Below are 24178 nucleotides of genomic sequence, written 5' to 3'. Positions count from 1 at the left end.
GCTGGGAGATAAGAGAGCTTACCTCTGAGTCTATGTCTGAAAGAAAGAAAAGAGAAAAGAGGGAGAAGGACAGCGAGACCATTAGGCAGCAAGACAAGCCTATGGTTGAAAATGTATGTGAGATTTTTTTAGAAGTATGCAACACTCGTCCATCCTGGGCAAAATTTGTCTGTGTGGTCAAAATTCATTGGCAAGCTCAGAAGGTGCAAAGCTATCAGATACAAGAGTTTGGCTTGTCTTGCCAAAACCACAACAAAGGATGCCTTTGAATAGTAACAGTGCCTACATGATATTGACCCCACTGGAATGTATCAGTATGAATGCTGGCCATATTCACTGTGTAAGTCATTACAAAACCTTGTAGCTGGTCTTGTGGTGGCCTGGAGCTGTTTCTTTCTTTGAATCCTCACCATTCTGCACATATTACACCATGAATCTCATACCAGTACTATATATATCACTACACTTTAAAAAGGGGGTCCTTTATAGACTCTTTAGTAAATGCGAACTCAAAGGTCATTTGAATGTACTTGATTGCTGTCCAAAAATTGTACAGATATTTTATTACAGGTAATTTATAGCCTACAGAAGTTCATCCCTGCACTCTTACTCTGAAATTCTAAGATTATTTCAGCCCAGACTGCTTTTTGAATGAAGCACAATATAGCACAGTAAACCAGAACTGAAATCATTCACATATTTCAGTCTGAAAGGTACAGTAACACAGCCAAACACATTTAATGGCAAGGGATAAAGAGACATTGGAAAATAGGCATTCAAAAAAGAATCAAGACCATGAAAACCAGGGGAAAAAAATAAATGCAAGAAAAATGTAGGATATAGACCCTTAAAAGAGCCTTTTAAAAGGTTTTTGTGTAGCATCAGCATTGGTTATGTTTTTGGTACTATAAAGAGCCCTTTTAGCTAAGAGGGCAGTATAGGGGTATATAGCCCACAGCAGGGTAGGAAAAATTGCTTCTTTTGATTTCACTCTTAATATTTCTGACAAACAATAAACACTATAATCTATACTGTATAAAATGTGACATAAAGATAAATAAGATCAAATATATTCAAAGCCTTTAGATAATGTTTTAGAAATATGTAGGCCTCTAATTTTAACATGTGTGCCTTGAGTGAACTACATTCAAATTCAACTAACCTAATGTGACCTAAGAAGGACAAATATGGCACTTAACATGGACAAATCCAGAAAACAGTTTTAAAGTTGACTACAAATTCTTTGATAAATACAATTTGGCGCTGTGAATAAAAAAAAAAACATTGAGGTATCTAGACAGTCTGTGCACCAGCATCTATAATCTAATCATAATCTGTCAATTCTAATTAATAATCTATTAGGCACTTTGTGGCATGACATGAAAAGCCAGGGCTCACAGTGAGAGCGAAAGATCAACACCTTGATGGTGTCAGAATTGAAGGGTTAATGTCACAGGAGCCCCTGAGACCTAATAGAGCCAATCTATCACAGTGCCAGACCCTCTATCACACACAGGGGCTCTCAAGGTCAGAGAGAAGTGCTAGCATTAAACCAGGATCAACGTGAGCAACAAGACAATGACCAACTATGTTTCTGTTGCCCGGCAACACTTAGCCTTCAGAGTGGGCGATAGACATAGATGGCTGGAAAGATATCAAACCTTATGTATAACTCTGTTCTACTCTTTTTAATTGATACAGAGCAACAGACGGAAGAATTATGTGATTATGTAGCAAGATATTGCTAAAAAATATTTTTTTTGCATTCAAAAAAACAATCAGATACCTTGCTCCTCTGAATAAAATGTATGTAAAGTCATCATATTCTCATAAAATGAACTAATAGGCATCTCCAGTGACAGACAAAATACACATTCCACTAAAAATAGCATCTAATAATATACAGTGAATTGAGTTATACAGTACTGTTCCAACAGAAATACAGTGTAATCTCCAAAATAGAGTAAGGGAAAACCTTCCTAATCTCCTATTTTGTAATCAGGTAATCATGTGACTTCTGCATGAATCCCCTACCGATAAACTCCTGCAAGAAACAGAGAGGTACAAGGTCCAAGACTGAGCAGCCCATTGAGTCTTTGGTTTGATTGGTAAACATGTGAAACACTGCATTACAACAGGATCTTAACTGGGCTAAAATGAATTCTTGCCCTTCTTGGCAGAGAGTTGGGGGAGGGTCAGTGTGGAGGGGGCTTCAGTTTTTGGGGTCCTGACAAAGGCTGCAGTCTGGTCTCTGGTCTGCCTGCTGCTCCAGTTGGATGGTGACGGAGTGGAAGCTGTAAGTGTTGAAGCAGGACTGGGTGATTTCTCTCAGAACGAGCTGTGGCTCTGCAGTATCATCTGAAGACGTTGACATGGGAAACAGCATTAAATTTACATTAACGACTGAATCTACACAGCAATTTTCTGAAAACATATTTATGTTAACCACTCAGTAACAGAGCTGATGTAAAACAATGTAAAACAATACACCGGCTAACTGCATTGAAAATATATGATCTATATGATATTGAAATCTGCATTTTAATTACTGCAGTCTATTCAGAGGTAGACGATGACTATTTAATGATGTCTTACTTCCAAATCTCAAACTTTGTCTTTGTCCAACAGATCTCTGAATCATACTGTTTAACACATGCAAAGCCAAGGGCTCTGATTATGACATTACAAAAATATTTTCAGAGACCCACAGTGAAACATCTTACGCACCTATAGCCACATGGGCAGAGAGAACAGCCTGGTTCATAGTCAGGGCCCAGATGTGGAGGTTGTGCACTGCTTTCACTCCCTTCACAGAGAGCAGTCGTTCCCGCACCTCTTTAAAGTTCACACCTGCAGGAGTTCCTGCAGGAGACACATACCCATGGTTATACTCACAAATAGGCTATAAGACATAATTATTATAATCAAACAGGACAGATGAGAGTTGTGACATACACAAAGAAAAAACACTGTTTTCTTGAGACTGAGGAACTTTAATTTCAATTTAAATCGGATCTTTATTTTGAAGCTCTAGTGATCTCAGGAGAGAGGGAATACCTTCCATCAAGACCACCAGAATATCCCTCATGATGGTGAAAGTGGTGCCCAGGACAAAGAGGGAGAACAGGAAAGTGCAGATAGGGTCTGCCATCTTGTACTCTGGCTGTAAAAAAGATGGTAGTCAGTCCATTAGTAACACTGCCAGTATGGAATGGAGTGTTTTAATAGACAGATATTTCTAAGATACATTGAAAGTAACATTAGGGCAGCATAAACTCTTACTCTGAAAAAGATGATGAATGCGCTAACAAGCACACTGACGCTCTGCAAAAGGTCTCCAATCACATGCACGAAGGCAGCCCTCACACTGGCATTCTCCTGTGGTTTCTTTCCAGCTGTTTGGTCTTCTGGATCATGGTGCTTACCATTAGCATGGCTATGACCATTCTGCTTTTCATGACTGTGGTCACCAGAGTGGCTGTGTCCATGGCCATGGGAGCTAAGACCACCATGACTATGACCATGTCCTGACTGGTGCAAAGTGAGCGCCATTCTGTGACCAAAGGGAGATAGAGGAACATTAAGACCTGTTCAACTCAGCATTAAAAGAACGCTTTTGTTTCAGAGGAATTTTTACACTGAATACAGTGTTTTTTTAAGTGAATGGGTTTAATGTAAGCACTAAGAACTAATTGTGCTAATTGGCCAGAACAATCTTGCAAAAGCACTATAATAAAAATAACAAAATATTCTCACTAATATACTGTAACAAATAACAGATTGCATGGATTTCAGGCAGCGGGTAAACATTCAGTAGTGACTCATGAGGAATGTCCATTGACAACAGTTGAACCACATTCCACTCACATGATGTTGGCCAACACAGCACAGCCAGAGGTGATGAGCATGACAGTGCCCTCAATTTCATAATCATCGCTGATAATACGCTCCACTGCCAAGTACACCAACACACCAGTTACCAACCAGATGGTGAAGACAGACAGAAGAGCGCCCAGGATCTCTGAGAACACAAAGAGATTTCCGAAATAAACTCCTTAAATGGAAGTTAAATAAGTAAATGGCTGTGTAATGATAATGATGTTTGGGATTAGTGCTAAGTGATATATGTATTGTTTATACTGACCATACTATGATACTGATTTTCAGTATTAGTGACATTGATAACAAACATTATATTACATACTATTTCATAAAAAGCAGTGTCCCAGTTTCCAAACAGCTTATTAAGTTTTTCAGATTCTATGGTATGTACTTTATACATGGTATCCAGGACATGACAGTTATGCTCAATCATTTGCTGGGTTCTTCAAATTGTTCCTGAAGACAGTTTTAAACACATAAGTAAAGAATAAGTTTCTTTCTGAAAATCAGATTTATGAATATTATGTAAAATTCCTGGAGTCATTTGAGAAAAAACTATTAGATCAAAACAAGCTTTCAGGTTTGTAAGATGTTCTTTTAGAATTACCAGTACTACTGCTCAAGAATTGGTTCAGTGACTTTATTAATGTAAACTTATGCAGTAACAATGACGATAATGTCCCACCTGCGCGGTGCCAGCCATAGTTGAGTGTGTGTGTGGCAGGCCTGGACGACAGCCACAGGGAGCACAGGCTGATGATGAAACTGGTTAAGTCCACCAGCAGGTGGGCAGCATCCGTCATCACCGCCAGACTGCCAGCAAAGTACCCACCTGTTCAGACCACCACAAAAAAACAGGACGCATGACTAAGTAGGTCATCTTCTTATATCTATAGCAGATGAAATGCGTGCAGATATTTGTCTGTAATGTGGCACAACTCAGTGGCAGAGAGGAAAAGTGCAGTAGGCACACCTAAGATTTCTCCCACCATGAAGATCAGACAAACCGCAGAGACGATGTAGAGTCGTTTCCTGGCTAGTTTTTTCTCCCGCTCTCTGTCCTCAAGGGCACGACTACTGTCATGACAGTGCTTATAGTCATTCTGCACTGTCTCACCAGAAGGCAATCTAGGAGAGAAGACAAAACAACAGTACATTAAGAAGTAGACACCACTATTTATTTCCCATTTACAGAAATCCTGAGTGTCTGCATAGGTTTGCTCTGGGTACTCCGGTTTCCTCCCACAGTTCAAAGACATGCAGTCAGGCCAACTGGACATGCTAAACTGCCCTAGGTTTGTGTGTGTGTGTGTGTGTGTGTGTGTGTGTGTGTGTGTGTGTGTGTGTGTGTGTGAATGTATATGTCTGTCTGTCTGTCCTGTGATGGACTCGTGACCTGTGGCTCAGTACAGAGCTAACGTTTCTTCTTTACAAACAATAATAATGCAAAAAGTGTCTTGTCAGTTCAACCAAAAAATACTTAATGTATTATTTTTAATGTAGCAAGCAACTGAAAAAGTTGTACTCAACTCAAAAATATTCTGATTGAAAGAATTCTTCATTCAAAGTATCTATTTAGGTTAAATAGTCTACTACATCACAGGAAGAAATACACAGCTAACAACATCACAACACACAATGCAAATCTGCGCTGGTTCAGGCCAGATCTGTTACAAAACTGCATATGATTCATTGCTTACTTCCTGCTGATATCCAGTCCATTTTCTGCTTAAATCCTCTGATATAAAGTATCGATGAGCCAGATACTCATTGATACTGACATGTCTACTAACCCAGATATTGTAAAAAATGGCTCATCAATTCAACCTAAAATAAATACTTCATGTGGTAACAAGTAAATTAATTGCTTTTATTCAATGAACTATTATATAACAAAAATATAACTAGTTGTTACAATTTTTTAGGTTGATATGACAATTTTTTACAGAGTGGATATGGGACACTTCTAGTAAACTTATGTGAGTGATAGCCCACTGCCAGCACTGGCAAACTGCTAGCAAGCCAAAAGTGGCACACATGTCTGAAAATAGATCTGGGCAACGTCAGGCGGAGATACGCTGGCCTATGGAAGATATATATATATATATATATATATATATATATATATATATAAGTAATTAAATTAAGTCTAAATAGATTCTGTACACACACACACATATATATGTGTGTGTGTGTATGTGTGTGTGTGTGTGTGTGTAAAACACTCAATCTCTGAATTTGTGTGTGTGTGTAAAACATTCAATCTCTGAATTTGTGTGTGTGTGTGTGTGTGTGTGTGTAAAACATTCAATCTCTGAATTTGTGTGTGTGTGTGTAAAACACTCAATCTCTGAATGTGTGTGTCTGTGTGTGTGTGTGTGTAAAACATTCAATCTCTGAACTTATGAAATATGAAATATTGTGATGCACGTCGCGTATCTTGAAAATATAAAATATCTTGTGACGACATCTTTTCTGCGGACCTGTAGCTGCGGCATGGGGTCCCTCCCTGAGGAGATTAGCCCACTGCACACCGTCAGTTTTCAGAAACGACCACCGCAGGCCCTCGCGCCACTGTGTTAGGACCCGGGCGCTCGTTTTCCTAGAAAATACCTTTAAAAAGTTGAGATACGACGAAACATTATCATTCGGCCGTCGTCTGACATGTTATTTGAAGCTGTAGCCCGAACGACGTTCATCAAATCACGAACTCGCACCTCCTTAGCCTGTCATTTGTCTCGAGTGGAAGCGGTCAAGATTACGGCTGCGCTCCAATCTGCGCTCTAGTCTCCTCACTAGGGCGCTTAAAATACGGCCTCGCTAACCGCCTCTACTTAGAACACACAAACGCGGACAGGCCCCGCATACTGGAGCGCGCCTAGCCCGTGACTCTACACAGCATCTCGTGCGGGAAGCCCCCTCCCTTCCCTCCCGCTACTCCACCCGGCACCGCTGCCCGCGCAGAACGAGGGCGCTGCGCAAAGTTTGTGCGCCGTGTGTAAAAGGCTCCCCTCCTGCCCGAAACGGGCTGTTCTTTAATGAAGAAAGAAACAGCGTTAAATTCAAAGACTAAACGGATTTCAGAAATCAGCGCAGCTGGGCACACAAACGAAACGAGAGACGGCAGCTGTTGCACTTCACTGAGCGCAGCAGTCTCAGTACTTTACCTTCCCGGCGTGATGGTGTACATTTTGGCAGTTTTGTCCTTCAGCAGGAGAGCTTTCTCCGGATCGCTCCTGAGCATGGCTGACCTTCCCTACTCTTATCTGTGACTAACTTGACTCGCTTCACGATTAGTTCCTTTAAAATGAGAGGAAGCGGAATAATAAAGCAGTGGAGTTCCTTGTATTCCTGAGAAGAGCGGACGGAGGAAAGTGCGTCTCAGCTCGCTGCTCACAGCATCCCGGAGAATCAGCGGGCTGCGCTGCGTTTTGAAGCCTTGTGACTCGGAACCGTGTGCAAATGTAGAAGCTGCTCTGCTCGCAGCACCTCGAAGGAGGCCGAGCGCCTCGGAGTAACGGCTGAACCCGGGTTAGCGCTTTTCTCTGCGGGCTGCACAGACAAGTGCAGTGTCACCTGCGTGCTGCGTGCTTTTTAGCGACATTTGAAGGGAAGTGAGCATCATATGTCCATGATACAATGTCCGTTAAATAGCCAGACAGTTTGTTGGACATGTATGTTATTTATATGTGAGATACGTTGTTTTATTTCAAATATATATTTATATATTCCAAACACTAAAGTATTATAATATTTTTTTCTTTCATATGGGACGTCATGAGATTTTTTTAGTGCGGAGCGGTACTAACATTAGCACACGTCACATGTATACAGGCACATACAAACTATATGGATAAAAGTATTGGGACACACCTCTTAATCTTAATTCATGTGTTTAATTCCATCCCATCTGGATTGACACACATTTGTGAAAGAACGGGTCGTTCGAAAGAGCTCACTGAATTTGAACGTAGAACTGTAATAGGATGCCATCGCTGCAGCAAGTCAGTTCTCAAAGTTTCTTCCCTCCAGGACAACGGTGAGTGGTATTATTGCAAACTGGAAGCGTTTAGGAACCACAGCAACTCAGCCATGAAGTGTCAAACCATGTAAAGTTACACACCGGGGTGTCTGAATGCTGAGGCACATAGTGCATCAAAGGTCATGAGCACAATGGAAAGCGTCAGAAGAAGTGGTGTATCGCTGCCACTGGAATCTGGAGCAGTGGAAACGTGTTCTGTGGAGTGATGAATCACGCTTCTCTATGTGGCAGTCTGATGGACAGGTCTAGGTTTTATGAATGTCAGGAGAACGTTACCTGCCTGACTGCATTGTGCCATCTGTAAAGTTTGGTGGAGGAGGGATAATGCTATGAGGTTGTTTTTTAGAGGTTGGCCTAGACACCTTAGTTCCAGTGAAGGGAAACCTTAATGTTTTAGCACATTTAGAGATTTTAGGAAATTGTTTGCTTCTAACTTTATGTGAACAGTTTGGGAAAGGTCCTTTTCTGTTCCAGCATGACTGAGCCCCAGGGCACAAAGCAAGTTCTATAAAGGCATGGTTGGGTGAGTTTGGTGTGGAAGAGCTCAACTCGCCCACACAGAGCCCTGACCTCAACCCCATCAAACACCTTTGGGATGAACTAGAATGCAGATTGTGAGCCAGGCTCTCTTGTCTAATCTATGGATTTAGAACTGGATGACATATAAGCTCCTAATGTGCAGGTGTCCCAAAACTTTTGTCCATATATTATATTTATATACATATGTGTATATATACTATTTCTTATATAATGAGATGATATGACACATATTCTTTTGAGTAAGCATTACAAATGACAGGGATAAGAGTTTCTGAACCTCTGAGCAAGTCTTTTTTTTCTTTCAGAAAATCAAGAAAACATGCATTTTGACTGGAGTGCCCAAACTCCTGCACATGACAAGAGAATGGGATGGCCTGGAGTAGCTGAACACGAGACTAAGACCACCATTTACAACGTTCAGCAGCACAAATACCTTGGGAATGAGTTGAAGTGGCGCTTGTGACCTGGCACCATGGAGCACATATTAACAACTTGATGTGTGTCTTTCTCCTAGAGCTGCTGCAGGTGGAGGCTTTCTGGCCAGAGGATAAAGAGAGCCACCACCAAGGTCAATGGAGCTTCCAGCAGTAAAAACAGCAACCTGTTAGGTAAAGTTAGGTAAAGACAGTTAGGTAAAGACAGTCAGCTGAGTATTCCTTCAGATTCTGATACAATATCTTTGGTGACCACCCTATGAACAGACGCAAACAAGCAGTGTATGACAGTGATGGTAAAACCCAAAGGGGATTTTTCAAGAGTTCTTCTTAAATAATTGGTTGACATGTAAACAAAGTCATTCTTAGCGGTTTAATGTAAAACACTTCGTTCTAGAGAAACTTACCAACTCTGAATTGTTCACAGTTGTGTTGAGAGGCAGTGGATTATTGCTCCTAAAAGCTCCCTCACAGAAAGTTGTGACAAAGTGGTTATGAACACACACACACACACACACACACACACACATATATATATATATATATATATATATACATATAAAAACTCAGACGATGCTGAATGAATGAATCCTAATCTTTCAATGAGCCACAGTTATTGCCACTCCTAGACATTCTTATGAATAAAAAATGACCAATATACAGTTGTCTGCAAAATTTTGGGTGCGTCTTATCAAATGACATGTTTTGTTCATTTTCTAAGTCGGAATACGTTAACACACCTTCAGACACATTGTCCTCTACAGAGAATTCACTTCTGCACACTGCATGTTCTACTGCATGTTCGTGACTTCCTTTTTCACTAGGCTATAAATATAAGTAACAAAAGTGATCTTCAAGCCTGAAAATCACCTATTAGGTGATTTAAGTGAAATTTCAAACAACCAGATCTGTAACAAATGCAAGTGTGTTTAGCCCTCACGTACTGTGGATGGTTAAATAAGCAAAACTGTCCCACCGTATCACAGTAAAACAGCTGCACTTGTTGGCAACCTGGAGTCTGAAATTCTCTGAAACTACAATCAGCTGCTTCAATGCTACAATTATATGGCTTTTTGGCTTAATTCATCAGAAGTGTCTGAATCAAGGTTATAGAAAAAAAGCCTTGTTTCCTGTATGAAGTAAGGTGGTAGTTCTATGGTGGTGGGGTGTTTAAGTTCCAAAGGCTCTGCTGATCTCTTTACAGTACAAGAGACCAGAATCTTTTCACTATCTGGCTGCTTCAGCCCAAAGGCCAAAACTGGGTCATGGTTAGATCTTCCATCAAGAGAATAATCCAAAGCAAACCTCCAAATCCACATGAAAATGGACCACAGAATTAAAGGGGAAGTCAGTGATGTTTCTGCATAGTTCAGTTGTGCAGTTGTAAACACTGACTCAGAGTGGTCTGATGTGAAATGGTGCATTATAAAGAAATATACTGGCTATGATTTTCTTTACAATGGTGATGATAGGAACCAGATATTTAATTTACTATCCAAAATGACCAGTGAACCTTTGTTTAGAGTTTTCTTTTTATTAAATAAATTGATAGGGAAACAGGTAATAATATTAACATTAGCACTTTGTTGCAAAGCTGTTGTTAATTACAGCTGCAAGATGTCTTTGGTAAGAGGTCATTAGCTTTTGATAGCTTTATGGTTTAGGTTAGGAGGGTCCCTCTGATAGACTCACCATTTCAAAATAATTCATAAGTTTTCAATTTGCAATGAGATTCAACTTCAGAGAATTATTTTGGCAGTATGTTTTGGATCTGTGTACCGTTGAAACATCTTCTCCTTGGATGGTTATTTGGCCAATGAGATTAAATGCTGCTTTGAGGCGTCTTGGTATGTATTTTCCTTCACTGACATGTAATGCCCCACATCCTGATGCTCCTATCATTATACCTCACTGTGGGTATGGTGTTCTTGGGATCATATGCACAACCCTTCTTTCTCCAGACAGGATGAGTTGCATTATTGCCAGAGTTTTCTTTTTGTTTTGTTTGTTTACATTGTTCCAAGTACCTCAGATTTGTGTAAATGCTCATGTGCAATTTTTTCGCTCTGTGCTTTTTTAATCAAAGAGGTTTTGCATGGGTTGCAGGATTGGAGATCACTGCAGTGCAGGATATTACTTTTTGTTCTCTGTAAAAAAACAAAAACAAAATTTATACCTCACATCTATTATAAAACAATGTCTCTGGCATGACGCAATATAAACATTTTATGGCACATTTAACACCAAATCACTACATTAAATTACTGTGACTGAATGGTGTCAAAAAATGAGTGAAATCCCCCTGAAGCTTTGACAGTGGCCAAACTGATCCCCTGACTGTGACTATGTTTTATGGATGAGGTGAGAATGTAGGGGAAAGAGCGGCCAACTTTACCCAGTAGAAATGTAGTTGTTGTGGCTTCTCTGCTAAATCAACACAAACATTTTTCTTTGGAAATTAGGAATGGAAAGGTTGAGCAGGTGGACAAGATTTGCACCTAGATAGAAGCCATCCAGCAAAGGCAGTGATCTGACCCATGACTCACCACCACCAACACACATCAGGTTAAAACATCAGATGAAAGTTGAGCTTCAAGAGTGAATATAATTCTTTCTCTCAAAAGAACATGTTATGGGATCAATGAATAACTCCAGAGTTGTTTTTCCAACGTATTTTCTAAAGTTTAAGTTTATTTGGTTCAGGTATTCGAACATGTTACAAAGGTTTGATGTTAAAATACATAGTTGCAATAAGTTACAAGTTGTGGTTTCTTAGGCAACAATAGGCTCCTTCACATTCTACAAAGGTAATGATTAGCTATTCAACTCATTTGCAGATACAGAAAACAAACCTGGGAGCAATTACACAGTAAACACGCACACCAGATGAATGCTTCAGCCAACAAACTCCCCACAAGAAACGCAGATTCCTCTTAAATCAGCCCCATCTTAATTCAGCCAAAAGTCTTTGGAGATGCATATGTAACACAACACCTAATGACCCTCATGGAATAGACGTTAAGGAACTTAACTGTATGTCCAATTAAAATATTACCCCTAATTTAAGATCAAATGTTGATAAAGGAAAAATAAAATGGACAGAACCTACCTTTGGTAGACATATAAAATGTATAGACTTTCAAAGAGTTTCAATTAAACCCCAGGTATCTGTCACACTACATCATGCCCATGATGAAAGTAAATGGTTAAGAAAACCATGAAGCAATATCTCTGCACTGAGCTTAAAAAAGCAAACATCTCCTTGCAGCACTCTGAGAAAACCTTTCAACTACAGCACTTGGGAACATATTACTGTGAGACATGAAACAGCAATATGTTGCAATCATTTCAATATTAAAATACTGCAGTTGCTTGTAAGATACTGCAATGAAGATTTCCACAAGTCACCTATTTAACTACTTCTATACTCTAGTGAATTCACTACATATATACAAAAATAGCATCACAGCAAATCTCAACCACTATTGTGCAGTTCTAGCAGGAAGGTGGTGATCCCAACATCATGAGGGAAATCTATTGGCTGTAGTGTAGGTGAGCAGTTTGATTTGATAGTACCCCATCAAATCAAAACAATATAATCACTGACTGTGATTAGACTAAATTAGCTCAGTGTAGCTTTGACCTTTGCCCCAGTAGTAATGTCTGAACAAAGGGTATGTCTGTAAAGTCTTCACAGGGTCAACATAAGAGCTGAAAGTGTCTGAGAAGGTACCGCCACAATGAAAGGCTTAAGTATGTACGTCACTGTTAAAGTGATTGCATGTCCGCAAGTAGTAGTTTTCTCAATTTCATTCTTGGCTGGTTATGAATGCTTTAAGGGTTTGAATAATGATTAGACCTGGTCCAGTTTGCTTTCTTGCTTTCACTTTCAAATTCATTTCAAATGTCAGTTACATTCAGGCTGAATAAGTTGAAACATTACCAATGGGCTTTTGAAACATGGCTTATGTAACATCCTCTTTTACAACATGTGGGAAGAAAGGGCACCAACCCAAGACTTCACAGGTTTCTCAGCTCATTAAAGTCCTCGCTTGGCCTTATACTGTCCAGGACACATCCACATACTGATAGTATGACAGGCTAAGGAGAGCACGCGTAAGATTTGGGGAAGATTTGGAGCTTTAGATGTATGGAAAGTAGGAAAGTGTGTCCAAGTCAGTCAGAAGGGCTGTAAAGATCACCAGAGGAAGGCAAGCGGACGTGACCACCCGTTACGTTAGGAAGCAGAGAGAGGTCCGGAAGGCTACTGAGACGAGATCTGAGCTCCTTCCGCACCTGGGTAACCCGCGCCAGCTTACGCTTATACTCCTAAAATGCACACAAAAACATGGTGATTAGAGGATATACTGTGTAGTGATGTATAAAATTACCAACAACAATAAATGTGATCTTAGTTAAAAATGACAGTAATCAGTGTAAAAATAGGCCTTTCAAATGTTCTCAGAACATCAGGACCACAAACTGCCAAGATCTAGAATTACAGCATATTTACTGTTAGATGATCATGTTATCACAATACAGCTCTAACAAACTCTATCTGTAAGAAAAGCTACATATACATTGCACAACGGCCAGAACAAATTTAGTACTTAACACTCATGTCTGCACCGAGAATTTCAATGGTCTGAAGTGTACTGAGGTGTGCAATGCAAAATTATAACTACTGTGCTATAGTTACTGCACTTTCACATGCATATTTTTCAATTTCCCTAAATTAGCCCAAGTCCATAAGCTGTTTTTCTTAGGCTTCATGTTCTGTTGGGGTTTGAGCAACAAGACGCACACTAATTTACAGGAAATACAAATACTAAGAGAGTAGCAAAACAAAAATATTCATAATATGATTCAATTTCATACATCTGGCTAAACATGTGCTCCACAGTAATATGTTAATATTTCTGTTTTCAGTTTATTAGAGGAACATCATAAAAGAACAATATTTGAAACAAAAGCTGTTCTTTATTGCGTCCCAATCTAATGCTCTATCTTCAAGCTAACACACTAGCCAAGAGCTAATATGCTAGTCACGACACAACAGTACAGTACGGTATGTTGCACTGTTAAAGCCCCGACAAGTACTCCTGAAAGGGACCTTCATGTCCCATCCCACATGTAAATCATGAGACATGAAACATGATTTGTACAGGTGAGGAAGTACTAATTATTTTAATGGGTGATAAATCAATTAAAATTGAGTTATCTTCTGAAATGAATTAAACCCAAACAACATTTAGAACATTAAGAAACACATTAATGTCAGGATTAATTTAATTTGACTACATTTGTGGTTCATTGTCTAAGATCTTTCACTTATCTTTACCGGTTTTCTTAAAAACCCCTTTAAATAGAAAAGACCTGAAAGCATTTCTGTACCCATTGACTTTAAATGACCCACACCACTAAACCAGTAAAGTGGTATACTATTTAAATCATTTAAATTTTGCAACATTTTTTAAGTAAAAAAAAAAAAAAAAAAAAAAAAGGACCTCCATTACTATAAAAACACCATCAAAACCTTCATGCTAGGTGTGGTTTAAAAAACGTGTTGTATTCTCACCGTCAGAACAAAACCTTATAGTAGGTTTTTTTATGATTTGACAACAGGAACGTTAGACCAATGGTTCAACACTTGGCATTAGAATTCCTCGTACTTTATATATATATATATATATATATATATATATATATATATATATATATATATATATATATATATATATATATATATACACACACACACACACACACACACACACACACACACACACACACACACACACACACACACACATTAAAGATTATGCCACTGGGACATTTGAGGTCAGAGATCAGATGCAACACTTATTCATGATACATCTGAAGCTGTGCTTTAATCTCCATACAATCCATGCACTCAATCTACTATTAGTGAGGAGCGTGAAGTGCACTCTGAAAGCATAAGAACAGACTTACAAACTAGACTCCCAGTTGAGATCTCAATATGTGACATAGGGCCACTGGTGACCAGCTGGACTATTCTCAGCACAACATTGACACAGACACAGTTAGTGACATGTTAGCAGGTGTTTTTCTGGTATATTGGTTGCAGCATTTTTTTAAAACACCTCAGGTTTACTGCTGGGTTGAGAAGTCAGTCATCCAAACAATTTCCAACCAGCAAAGTTCTGCGGTCAGAAACTGGCCAGTAATGAAGGACTAGAGAATGACTAACACAAACTGTGCATAGAAACAGATGAGCAGTTGGCTCCCACCATACACCTGTAAGGTGGACCAACAAACATCCTCTATCCAAATATTGTCAGCAGTGGTCTTATGGCACAAACAGGTTGACTGAGAAATTATGCAGCAACAGGGCCACAGACAGTATCTGTATACTTAGCATGCATCTATATATCAGGTGTTTCCAATAAAAGGTCTTCAAGTGCAAGGTGTGTTTAACTAATAAATTAGCAGATCTGTGCATCTGTAATAATTAAAATAACTATAATAATGCTTAAACAACTAAAAAGATGTACATGTGAAACCAACTGCTTTTATAAGCTTGTTAAAAAAAATAGTCCACTCCAGAATTGTGTATTTTCTTCCATCTTTATTTGATCTGTAAGAATGAAGACACAGGATACTGCGTCCTGCTGAGACCTGTTGGCAAAAGCTGGAGAGTTAACCAATATTAAATAACACTCATTACAGGAGAATTCTGATTTTTTTAATCCCAATATGACTTCATGATTTTTTAAGGTAAATAAAGTTCATTCATAGTGCTTTTAATGTGAAATGTGCCATCCTACATCAAGACAGAATTGTACACCGTGGTGGTAATAGCTTTTCAGCTTTTAGGGGAACTATATGCCTCATGCATCCAATTCTATACAACTGGTATAGTGTAGGGGGCATACCCGCCTGGGTAAGCACCCTACACTACCAATAAGAGTCCTTGGGCAAGACTCCTAACACTACCTTCGCCTACCTATGTAAAAAAAATTATCAAATTGTAAGTCGCTCTGGATAAGAGTGTCTGGAATTTACATTTACGGCATTTGGCAATCACATGATATGGCTACAAATATGCAGCCTGATGCCCACAACATTGTTTAAGAACAGAAGCCTAAAACAAATAAATAAATACATACATGCAGGGAAGATATGAACATGTAGGGTGTTGTAGCTCAAAACAGCCTCCAAAGAAAACTCTTACTCAAGATTTACCACAATCAGTATTAAATATATATATTAAATAATATATATCACGAACAAAGAATACCTAGTGTGTAAAGGTAGACAGAATACAGATCGATTTTGGATGTTAAATACAAAGGCCATATTTGCACTGTAAATATCATTACCTCTAGGTCCTATAATCACCACTGTACTAAAAGTAAGCAAGTTTCTTTTCAATGCACCATTTCACATCAAACTTTGAATGACTGTTTACATCTGCAACTGGAAATTTTGAACAATCAGTGGAATTCCGCTTTAATCTTCATCTGCAGTCATACTTACTCCCCATGTGTGTTAGTGAAAGAACAAAGCTTTAATGTTAGAATTTATGACCCTGAGCTCGTATGCTGTCATGCCCGAGTCTATACTACCCTCTAGTGGACAAGACCCAAAGATGGTGTAAAGGAAATGCACAAGGATTTGTAGAGGTTACTAAGGTGTGAATAGTTAGAAAAGAATGCAGAAAAGTGCAAGTAGAATTTATAAAGGAAAAAAATTATAGCGGGTTTTACGCACTTCTAGTTTCTGTTCTTTCTGGGTCAAGCCATCCCGCTGACTCTGTAGAAAGAGAGCAAGCAGTCGCGTGAGCTGCCGACGGTCATCGATCTCGGCCGCCAGACGCCCGCTGTAGTCTGCTAGCAGCATGCAAGCCTCCTCTACCAGTCTGGACAGCCGTTCTCCCGATTCCTTATCTGAGACAAACATACAGGCCAAGCCCAGAAAACACATTAGCCATTACTAAGCAAAATACAATTTCCAATACAGAATAGGATGTGCCATGAATTGAGGACATTTCACAAGATAGAAGTGGGTCACCCACTCGTTTGTCTAAAACTATTTTATGCTGTAACACTAAAAGAGGGTGAGAGCAGTCAGCATGTAGGCCTGTCACTAGTTACTCAACTGATAACTTGATTACTTGTACTCAATAATCCAGCAGCGATTAATTGGAATTTTCATGAAAACATACATTTTAAATGCCACATATGATCTGGGACCTTAAACGTTTTCTCTTACAGTAAGAAGCATCCTGATATTGACTATTTGAGAATCTAAGGAGTGCAATTACACAACTGATCAAAATACTCACATTTTACTCATTTATACAAGCGACAACCCACAACTTGTGCTTTTGAAGGCAACAGCATCAACACACTTCTAAGGCTTCAGTAAGATCATATATAGACACAATATATAGACACAAACAAAAACACACACACACACACCTGTGACTCTGTGCAGCAGGGAGGAGTCTTGCACCTCAGGAGGGAGAGCAGCGATCCTCTGACGGATGGCTGAGTCACTTGAGGCTGCGTTCTCCAGCTCCTGCAATGCTCGGATCAACTCTGCTGTCTGAGAAAGACAAGGCCCTTACAACCTGGAGCAAAAAGGCTGGAGAGCTGGTACATATACATATATCCTATAGTTTCACCAACAGGCAGCATTCTTTTGTACCTGTGGAGGCTCTGATGGTGAACTCTGAGAGGCAAAGTCTTCATCACGTGCTTTAATCTCCTCATACGGCCTCTTCTTAGCCTTTTTCTCTCCATCTGGGACATGTGGCCAGGAAATGTATTTAAAACCACACACAAACTGCATCTCACATTACTCAAATGACTCACTCACTAATTATTGCTACCAACTACCATGTCTACTTCTTTAGACACTGTCAGAAGTTAGCATGTACATTAATGGTCACTAACCCTCCTCCTGAAGAGTTTAGCTCCAACCTGCATCTAACATGCTTACCCCCACACTAATACATCAGATTCAGTCCATCAATAACTTCTGAAGTTTATCAGCTCGAGCAAGAGGGACAGACACTGTGGTTGTAACTAGACTCCACAGGAAGATAAATCTCCAGAAACAAGAATCACTGGTGCACAGCATACCATTACATTAAGACTAAATAAGGTCCAAAACAAACATTTATTTAAAAAAAAAAAAAAAAAAAAAAAAAAAAAAAAGTTATCCATTGTAATCAAGTAAAGAACAGTCTTATTAGTACCTGTTATACTTGCAGTTTATATGAAGCTGAATCATTTGCTTGTATGCTGTCAGTACATGTGTCATACACTTCTGCTAAAATGTAATTTTGTGAGAGGAAATGAAAAGAATCAAGTGAACTGGGGACTAAACTAAAGGTAAAGATAAGTTTCAATGGCCCATGCTATACCTACAATATTTCAACATGTTGAAATGTAACTGAACTACATTCATCCAGCATTTATAGAACTCAAAACCCCACAATTCAGAACAGTACAAAGGGAAAAAGTTCTTAGCACATCTCAAACTATAACTTAACATGAGTTTCCCAATGTAGTCCATGTGGAACTCCAACCAGTATGCATTTTTCCCCACCTATGCCAGGTATTATGTATTCTTGAGTTCAGGTGTGTTGGTAGGGGGGGGGCAAAAAACAAACAAACAAACAAAAAAGCAATTAGAGAGGATTTATTTACTGATAAGCAAATTGTAAATACGCTGTGAAATTGGGGTTTAAAATGCATATAGGTGCACACCTTGGTGGTCATTTCTTTCTGTGAGAAACGGAGAGAAAGAGAGAGGGGGGGGCGGATTTGTTTAGAAGCTGCCTGTTCATTCTCTCTTTTACGCACTGAAATGTTAGCTTTACCGACTCCAAGGCTTTTGCATTTAGAGTAGGTACCAGCGTTAAATAAAATCCATAGTTTGAGGATGTACTTACGTAGCACCTCTGAGAGTTTGTCCAGCAGATCATTCTCATACACTGCTCTTTCCCGCCAGATGGACAGAACCCGATCCAGCTGCTTCTTACAGCCTTCCTCCCCGTCACTGCACACAACATGGACAAAGCCATAATCAACTGCAGACAACTTCAAAAAGCATTCAAACTTTTCTGCTCCCAAAAAGCATGCAAAGAGAAATGAGCAAGTATGAATAATGAGGTTTCACCTGGAGACATGTTTGAAGGCATCGATTATAACTGGTGCAAAGTCCTGTGTGAACTCTGGTCCTTTCCTCTTGCTGTTCTGGATGACATCATTGGCAAGATAGAGGAAAGTCAATTTGCGAGACACCTGGGCTGAAAAAAGAAGATAGTAAAGGGGAAAAAAAATAAATAAATATAAAGAAATAACATGTCTCCATCACAAGGTCACTTGCAAAAACAGAACACACATAGTAGCTGCACACAAGAGCAGCAACTACTCTGAATAACTAACATGAACAAGAGTGGGAAGACAAAATTAAGTACTGAGAGAAAAGTTATGCTGGACTTTGAATAAGTAAAGAGCAAAGTCAAAAAGAAAGTGTGATGGAGTTCCTTAAGACTTAAGGAATGACTAAACTGAATTTAGGGACAGTCCCTTGGAAGAACACTTAAGACTGCAGGCTGAGGATTATGGGTGAAGGAGTGCTAGATGTGGCACTGCAATGCAATGGTGCTAGACCATGAAGGGCTTTATAGGTATAAAGAGGAGAGTTTAAAGTAGATGCGCAGTGGGATGGGTAGCCAGCGTTACACAGGGAAAACATTCTGGCAGAGGTATGAATATATTGCTGCTCATGGAACTGCTAGTTGAAGTAATGACTGAATATAGGTTACCAAGGGACATTCAGAGGGAGCCTCAAATAGAATGGTAGGTTAGTTCTCCGGGTTACTTATACACTGGCCTCTCGTGAGGTTTAATCAACAAAGGCAAAATACACAGCCTCACTATGGCAACAGTGACCCATGGGGACAGACAGAAGAGAAGATCTACTGGGGCTCTAACAATACCATTTCACAAAATGACAAATATCTTGACACACAATGCTTGGAACATGGGTAAACTGATGCTCTGAACTCTGAACTGAGTAATTAGGAAACATTTAACAAATCACGACAATCTTTCTATAAATCATATGCTTCAAACCAATTTAACACTCCATGAAATAAAACACCACAAATAAAAGGCATACGTTTTTATAGAACAAGCTGTAAATGGCATGTAGCTACCACCTAACTGACTAGTTAGAATCTGGCTAATATGTAAAAGCTGTTTAAACAATCCATGACGCCATATGATTTCCACAGCCTCGGGAAGACGTGGCACTGCAATGCAGCTCTACACTGTTATTCAGAATAAGCATCAAAAACTTTGTGTTAAATGTGTGCCAAGGAACCAAAAATCTAGTCAAAATGAGATTCACTACACATGTTGACTCAATCATAATAAATGGCAGATACTTTACTTCCTGTGTTCAATACTGAGAGTTGACAAAAAGCCAACTACAAAAACTCAAATACGTTCATGTAGAAAAACAGACCATTTCTACAAACCTTTGCTTAAATAGCTTAACAAATGGATAACAGCAACTTGAACCGAACATTTGGAAACTGGGAGGGAGCCTGACACGTGTACTGGCAGAAATCACAGGACTAAACAACACTAAAGAGCATCACAAGAAGCATCGCACACAAAACAATGAAATGTACATGAAATAATGAGAACGGTCTTTGGGTTTCTGTCACCACCTATATAGGTTGTTTAAATTCAGTCTTCCACTGACAAAACCTGACACCAAACTAAATGATCCATATATTGTTCTGCTCGTCTTACAGAACAGCATCCTGAACACTCAATATTGTATCTCGGTAAAATGAGAGTTACAGCAGTCGTAGCTTCACATTGTATTTCCTATTTATTTCCACATGCATAAAAAGAAGCATGTGCAGAAGGTCAATACAGAAATGTCCTTATACAAAAGCTACACTTTGTTTACAAATGTTTGCAAAACAAACAGTGAAGCAGAGCAAAGCTGTACTAGCAACCAAACATGTTAGTCCATCTGTAAGTAACATTCCTCTGATTAGTGGGGGGAAAAAAAAGTTACACACACACATTTTATATATATCACAAATGTGCTTGTCTTAATGAAGAAAACAAGGCTTTCCAGTCTTCAACAGCACAGATCAAGACACAGTACTGTGACTGTGAGAACTGGACTTCAGTAGCAGGACCTCAGCAAATAACCAGAACTACACGGGCCAATAAAAGTTTTGAGTGTACTCGCTGGATTTTCTTCACTTAAATTGATATTCATATTATAGGAATTAATTAAAATAATAGTAGACTGCACATTACAAAATATAAGTAGCATCAAACCTCAACAAACCTGAACACTCAATTCTGGATCACAGTCTAGCTTTTCCATCCATTCTTCCATCCATCCACTCATGTGGGTTTAATTTGAGGATGTTGAAGCACTGACGCTGAATTTCTTCCTGTAATTATGCGAATGCCCCCAACACTGCAGCTTGACTGTGAGTAAAAACAGTGACAAGCACCTGCATGTGGCTTCATCTCTGTTAAATATAATCATTAGAACGTGCAGTTTAGTGAAGGTTGTGGTTGTAGTTTGTCTTCCTTCATCTCATCACCAAACTGCAGCTGCACAGACAAACCTGCGGCCATTTACTGACTCGGAAACCCCGCAGTGAAGAGAAGAGAGCGTCCTCATAATGACCAATAACCAAATCACATCCATCTAAGCTCATCAAACCCAATCAGACAGTGTCAGGGAATTGTTAGCCTGCATCTGCACAGAACAAATAGCAGCCTGTGTCTACATTTCTTGTGCACAAACAAAAAAATGTTTGCATAATTAAAAATAAAATACATTTAAAAAAACAACAATTTTTTGATCATGGGAACAAATTAAGAAACAGTCCCCATGAATAAAACAAAACAAATGGTTTAAAACTTCCCTTTAAAATTAATTTTTATTTTTACTCCCTTCTCCTACAAGCCTGTTTACTCTTCCGTTAACAGCAGCTCCAAAGACAGAAAACTGAGTTAAAATTTCAGCACATTTCACTGCATTTCAACATGGAAAAAAAAGGTTACCAATAGTCTGATACAGGTGAAGGTGAAAGTGTAAGCCTGCAGGAAATAAGTCTGAACATTTGTGAATAGGCCAAACTCAAATGCAGGCAGTCTGTGCTGGGATCTCCACAGCATTGGTTTAGTCATTTGTTCTTTGGGGGCACGAACTGGTTCTCGTCTGTACTTTGACTGGAGCTACGTTTGCCAGTTTGACACAAATACTACAGACGATTAATTATTCACACACACACACACACACACACACCTCTTATAAATGATTCATTCTAAATATAAATGAGTGAAGTAGGCCCAGCTGTTCGACTGCTGTTTCACCTGCTTGCTAAACCCCAGATTAGAAAGCCATGCTGTCTGCAGGTGCACAAACACACACACAACGCTGGAAATATGGACACGTACTAACGGTACAAGTTAACCAAAGTAGGAGCGCTTTCGCAGAAGTCTCTCAGCATCCCGGTGAGCAAGTTCATTTACATTTTTATTTAAAAAGAGGGTCTGCCATAAGAAGGATCCAAAATGGCTACCGAGTTGGTGGAAGCACTATAATCGGTTAGGTTAACAAGCGAAGTTCATTTTGTAAAAGCAAATCAATCAGTCACATTAATTTACTGCAGCCTACATGCTGGAAAATGAGCTTGATGGCTGTATTCATTAACTGGTCACATTTCTACATGTGCTTGTCGAATATACAAAGCTGAATTTGACTAAGGCAGCCAGCTGTGCAAACACGAGCTTAACCCAAACCTAAAGACAACCATTAGCTACGTTAACGCCAAACGAGGCCAGTTTACCACCTAGCTACCTGCATGAGCATCGACGCAAAGCCAGCCTGCAGACCTCGCCAGAAAAGCCTGATTAACCCATGAGCTTATTAGCCAATGGCTAACGGCACAGTTGGCTAGTTAGTTAGCTACCACACTGGACCCACGTTAGCCAGCAGTCGAGCAAGCTGCTCTTCAACAAGATCCAGGAGCTTCCAAACAGAGCAGCCTACATGATTACGCTAACGGCTGAAAGCGGCTCCCCACCGTTGCCATCACGACCAGTCAGCTACAGATGTGAGTTAACCGGCTAAGTTCACAACCAAAACAGGTCATATGTTAATTAGTGAGAGCTGCTAGCGAGCTAGCTAGGCTTCCGACGTCTGAAAACTAACAGGCTAAAGTGCACAGAACTAAAAGAGCAGCCACAGTGCAGTACTTTCCGATGCAGTGGGGAACCAGTGTGGTCAGCTTACCTTTTTTCAGCTCGTTATACCAAACTTTGACGATGGTTTTCGAGTGTTTTCTGTGGTGGATTAACCATAGAGACAAGGTCTGGACGCTCTGCTGAGAATTACTAAGTTCTGCCAATTTTTTCTCCAAAGCCGACTCGGAGAAAACTGACATTTTCCTGTTGGGTTACCTGATCGAAAATCACTAAATGCTGACGAACTCGGAGAAAAGCTTTTACGCAAAAACAAAAAAAAAAAACAGAAACCGGACAGCTAACGTTAGCAGTCCATTCTCCTCAGCCACCGCGGAGGCTGAACAGCGCATGCGCACTTCAGCATTGTGATTTAAAGACACAGGTGTTTGTCTGCCGCCCCTCCACTGTGGGACAGATTTCATTTGCTTTGGTCTCTGTCGTCGTTTGCTGATGTCTCATACGCAGGGTTGCCAGCCCTCCACAGTCCGCAGTGATTGAAAGATGCCTGGAGACCCTGAAAGACTGCCAGGAAGGCGCTGTTAAAAAAAGTGAGAAAATCTTGTATCTTGGTCCAAAAGTACAGCCATGATCGAGGCAAGCATTTCACCACCCTTCATGAAGCCACAGAGGAATTTGCACACTTTACTACTTTGATATACTCATTGCGAGACGATATAGCTTGGCAGAACACAAGCTAAACACAAACTAATGTTTAGTGCAGTTGACTACTGCACGGATGGGTTAAATGCAGAGGTCTAATTTCACAGTGTGCAAACACAGAGACAAATGATTGTTAATTCTATTCTATTCTAAAATGGAGGAGAGATTCCTTCCAATTACACTGAAAGGAGAATTCAGTTCTCTATGAGTAAATCTTTAATATTTTATATCAGCCGGTATTACTTAAATGTATATGTTGATCAGATATTTACTATTCACTGGTGCTGTTAGGGATGAAGGAGTTCCCACAGTTGAACATGCTGTTC

At 39.7% G+C, this 24178-nt stretch overlaps 1 protein-coding gene across 3 annotated transcripts; it reads right to left on the bottom strand.

The window, feature by feature from the left end:
* Window positions 1-523: 523 nt before the first annotated feature.
* On the bottom strand, window positions 524-23542 carry slc30a8 (solute carrier family 30 member 8). 3 transcript variants are annotated; one of them, XM_037535364.1, is made up of 14 exons: window positions 23242-23542; window positions 19072-19201; window positions 18845-18951; window positions 17593-17687; window positions 17364-17490; window positions 16654-16829; window positions 13076-13227; window positions 4856-5001; window positions 4568-4714; window positions 3868-4021; window positions 3283-3553; window positions 3058-3163; window positions 2728-2862; window positions 540-2358 (listed from the first exon to the last, which is right to left on the bottom strand). In XM_037535364.1, exons 1-14 carry the CDS (start codon window positions 23390-23392, stop codon window positions 2213-2215), a joined length of 2043 nt encoding a protein of 680 aa, XP_037391261.1. In that variant the 5' UTR covers window positions 23393-23542; the 3' UTR covers window positions 540-2212. The 3 variants fall into 3 exon arrangements, with proteins under 3 accessions (XP_017558566.2, XP_037391261.1, XP_037391260.1); XM_017703077.2 differs by lacking the exons at window positions 13076-13227; window positions 16654-16829; window positions 17364-17490; ... (2 more) ...; window positions 19072-19201; window positions 23242-23542 and adding an exon at window positions 7050-7287 and having other exon boundaries at window positions 524-2358; window positions 4856-5010; XM_037535363.1 differs by lacking the exons at window positions 540-2358; window positions 2728-2862; window positions 3058-3163; ... (3 more) ...; window positions 4856-5001; window positions 13076-13227 and adding an exon at window positions 14678-15558.
* Between the last annotated feature and the right edge of the window lie 636 nt (window positions 23543-24178).

Source organism: Pygocentrus nattereri, chromosome 27 (genome assembly GCF_015220715.1).
Source record: "Pygocentrus nattereri isolate fPygNat1 chromosome 27, fPygNat1.pri, whole genome shotgun sequence".
Classification (NCBI taxonomy): Eukaryota; Metazoa; Chordata; class Actinopteri; order Characiformes; family Serrasalmidae; genus Pygocentrus; species Pygocentrus nattereri.
The sequence above is the reverse complement of the archived record's forward strand: the minus strand, read 5'-3'. Positions and strand labels throughout refer to the sequence as shown.

Excerpts from the sequence above, each read along its gene's own strand:
- slc30a8 (XM_037535364.1), bottom strand. The coding sequence starts at position 23,392 with ATGTCAGTTTTCTCCGAGTCGGCTTTGGAGAAAAAATTGGCAGAACTT. Across the intron at positions 19,202-23,241 it reads GTATAACGAGCTGAAAAAAG|CCCAGGTGTCTCGCAAATTG; the intron begins GTAAGCTGACCA and ends TTCTTTTTTCAG. Across the intron at positions 16,830-17,363 it reads CCTGCTGCACAGAGTCACAG|ATAAGGAATCGGGAGAACGG; the intron begins GTGTGTGTGTGT and ends TGTTTGTCTCAG.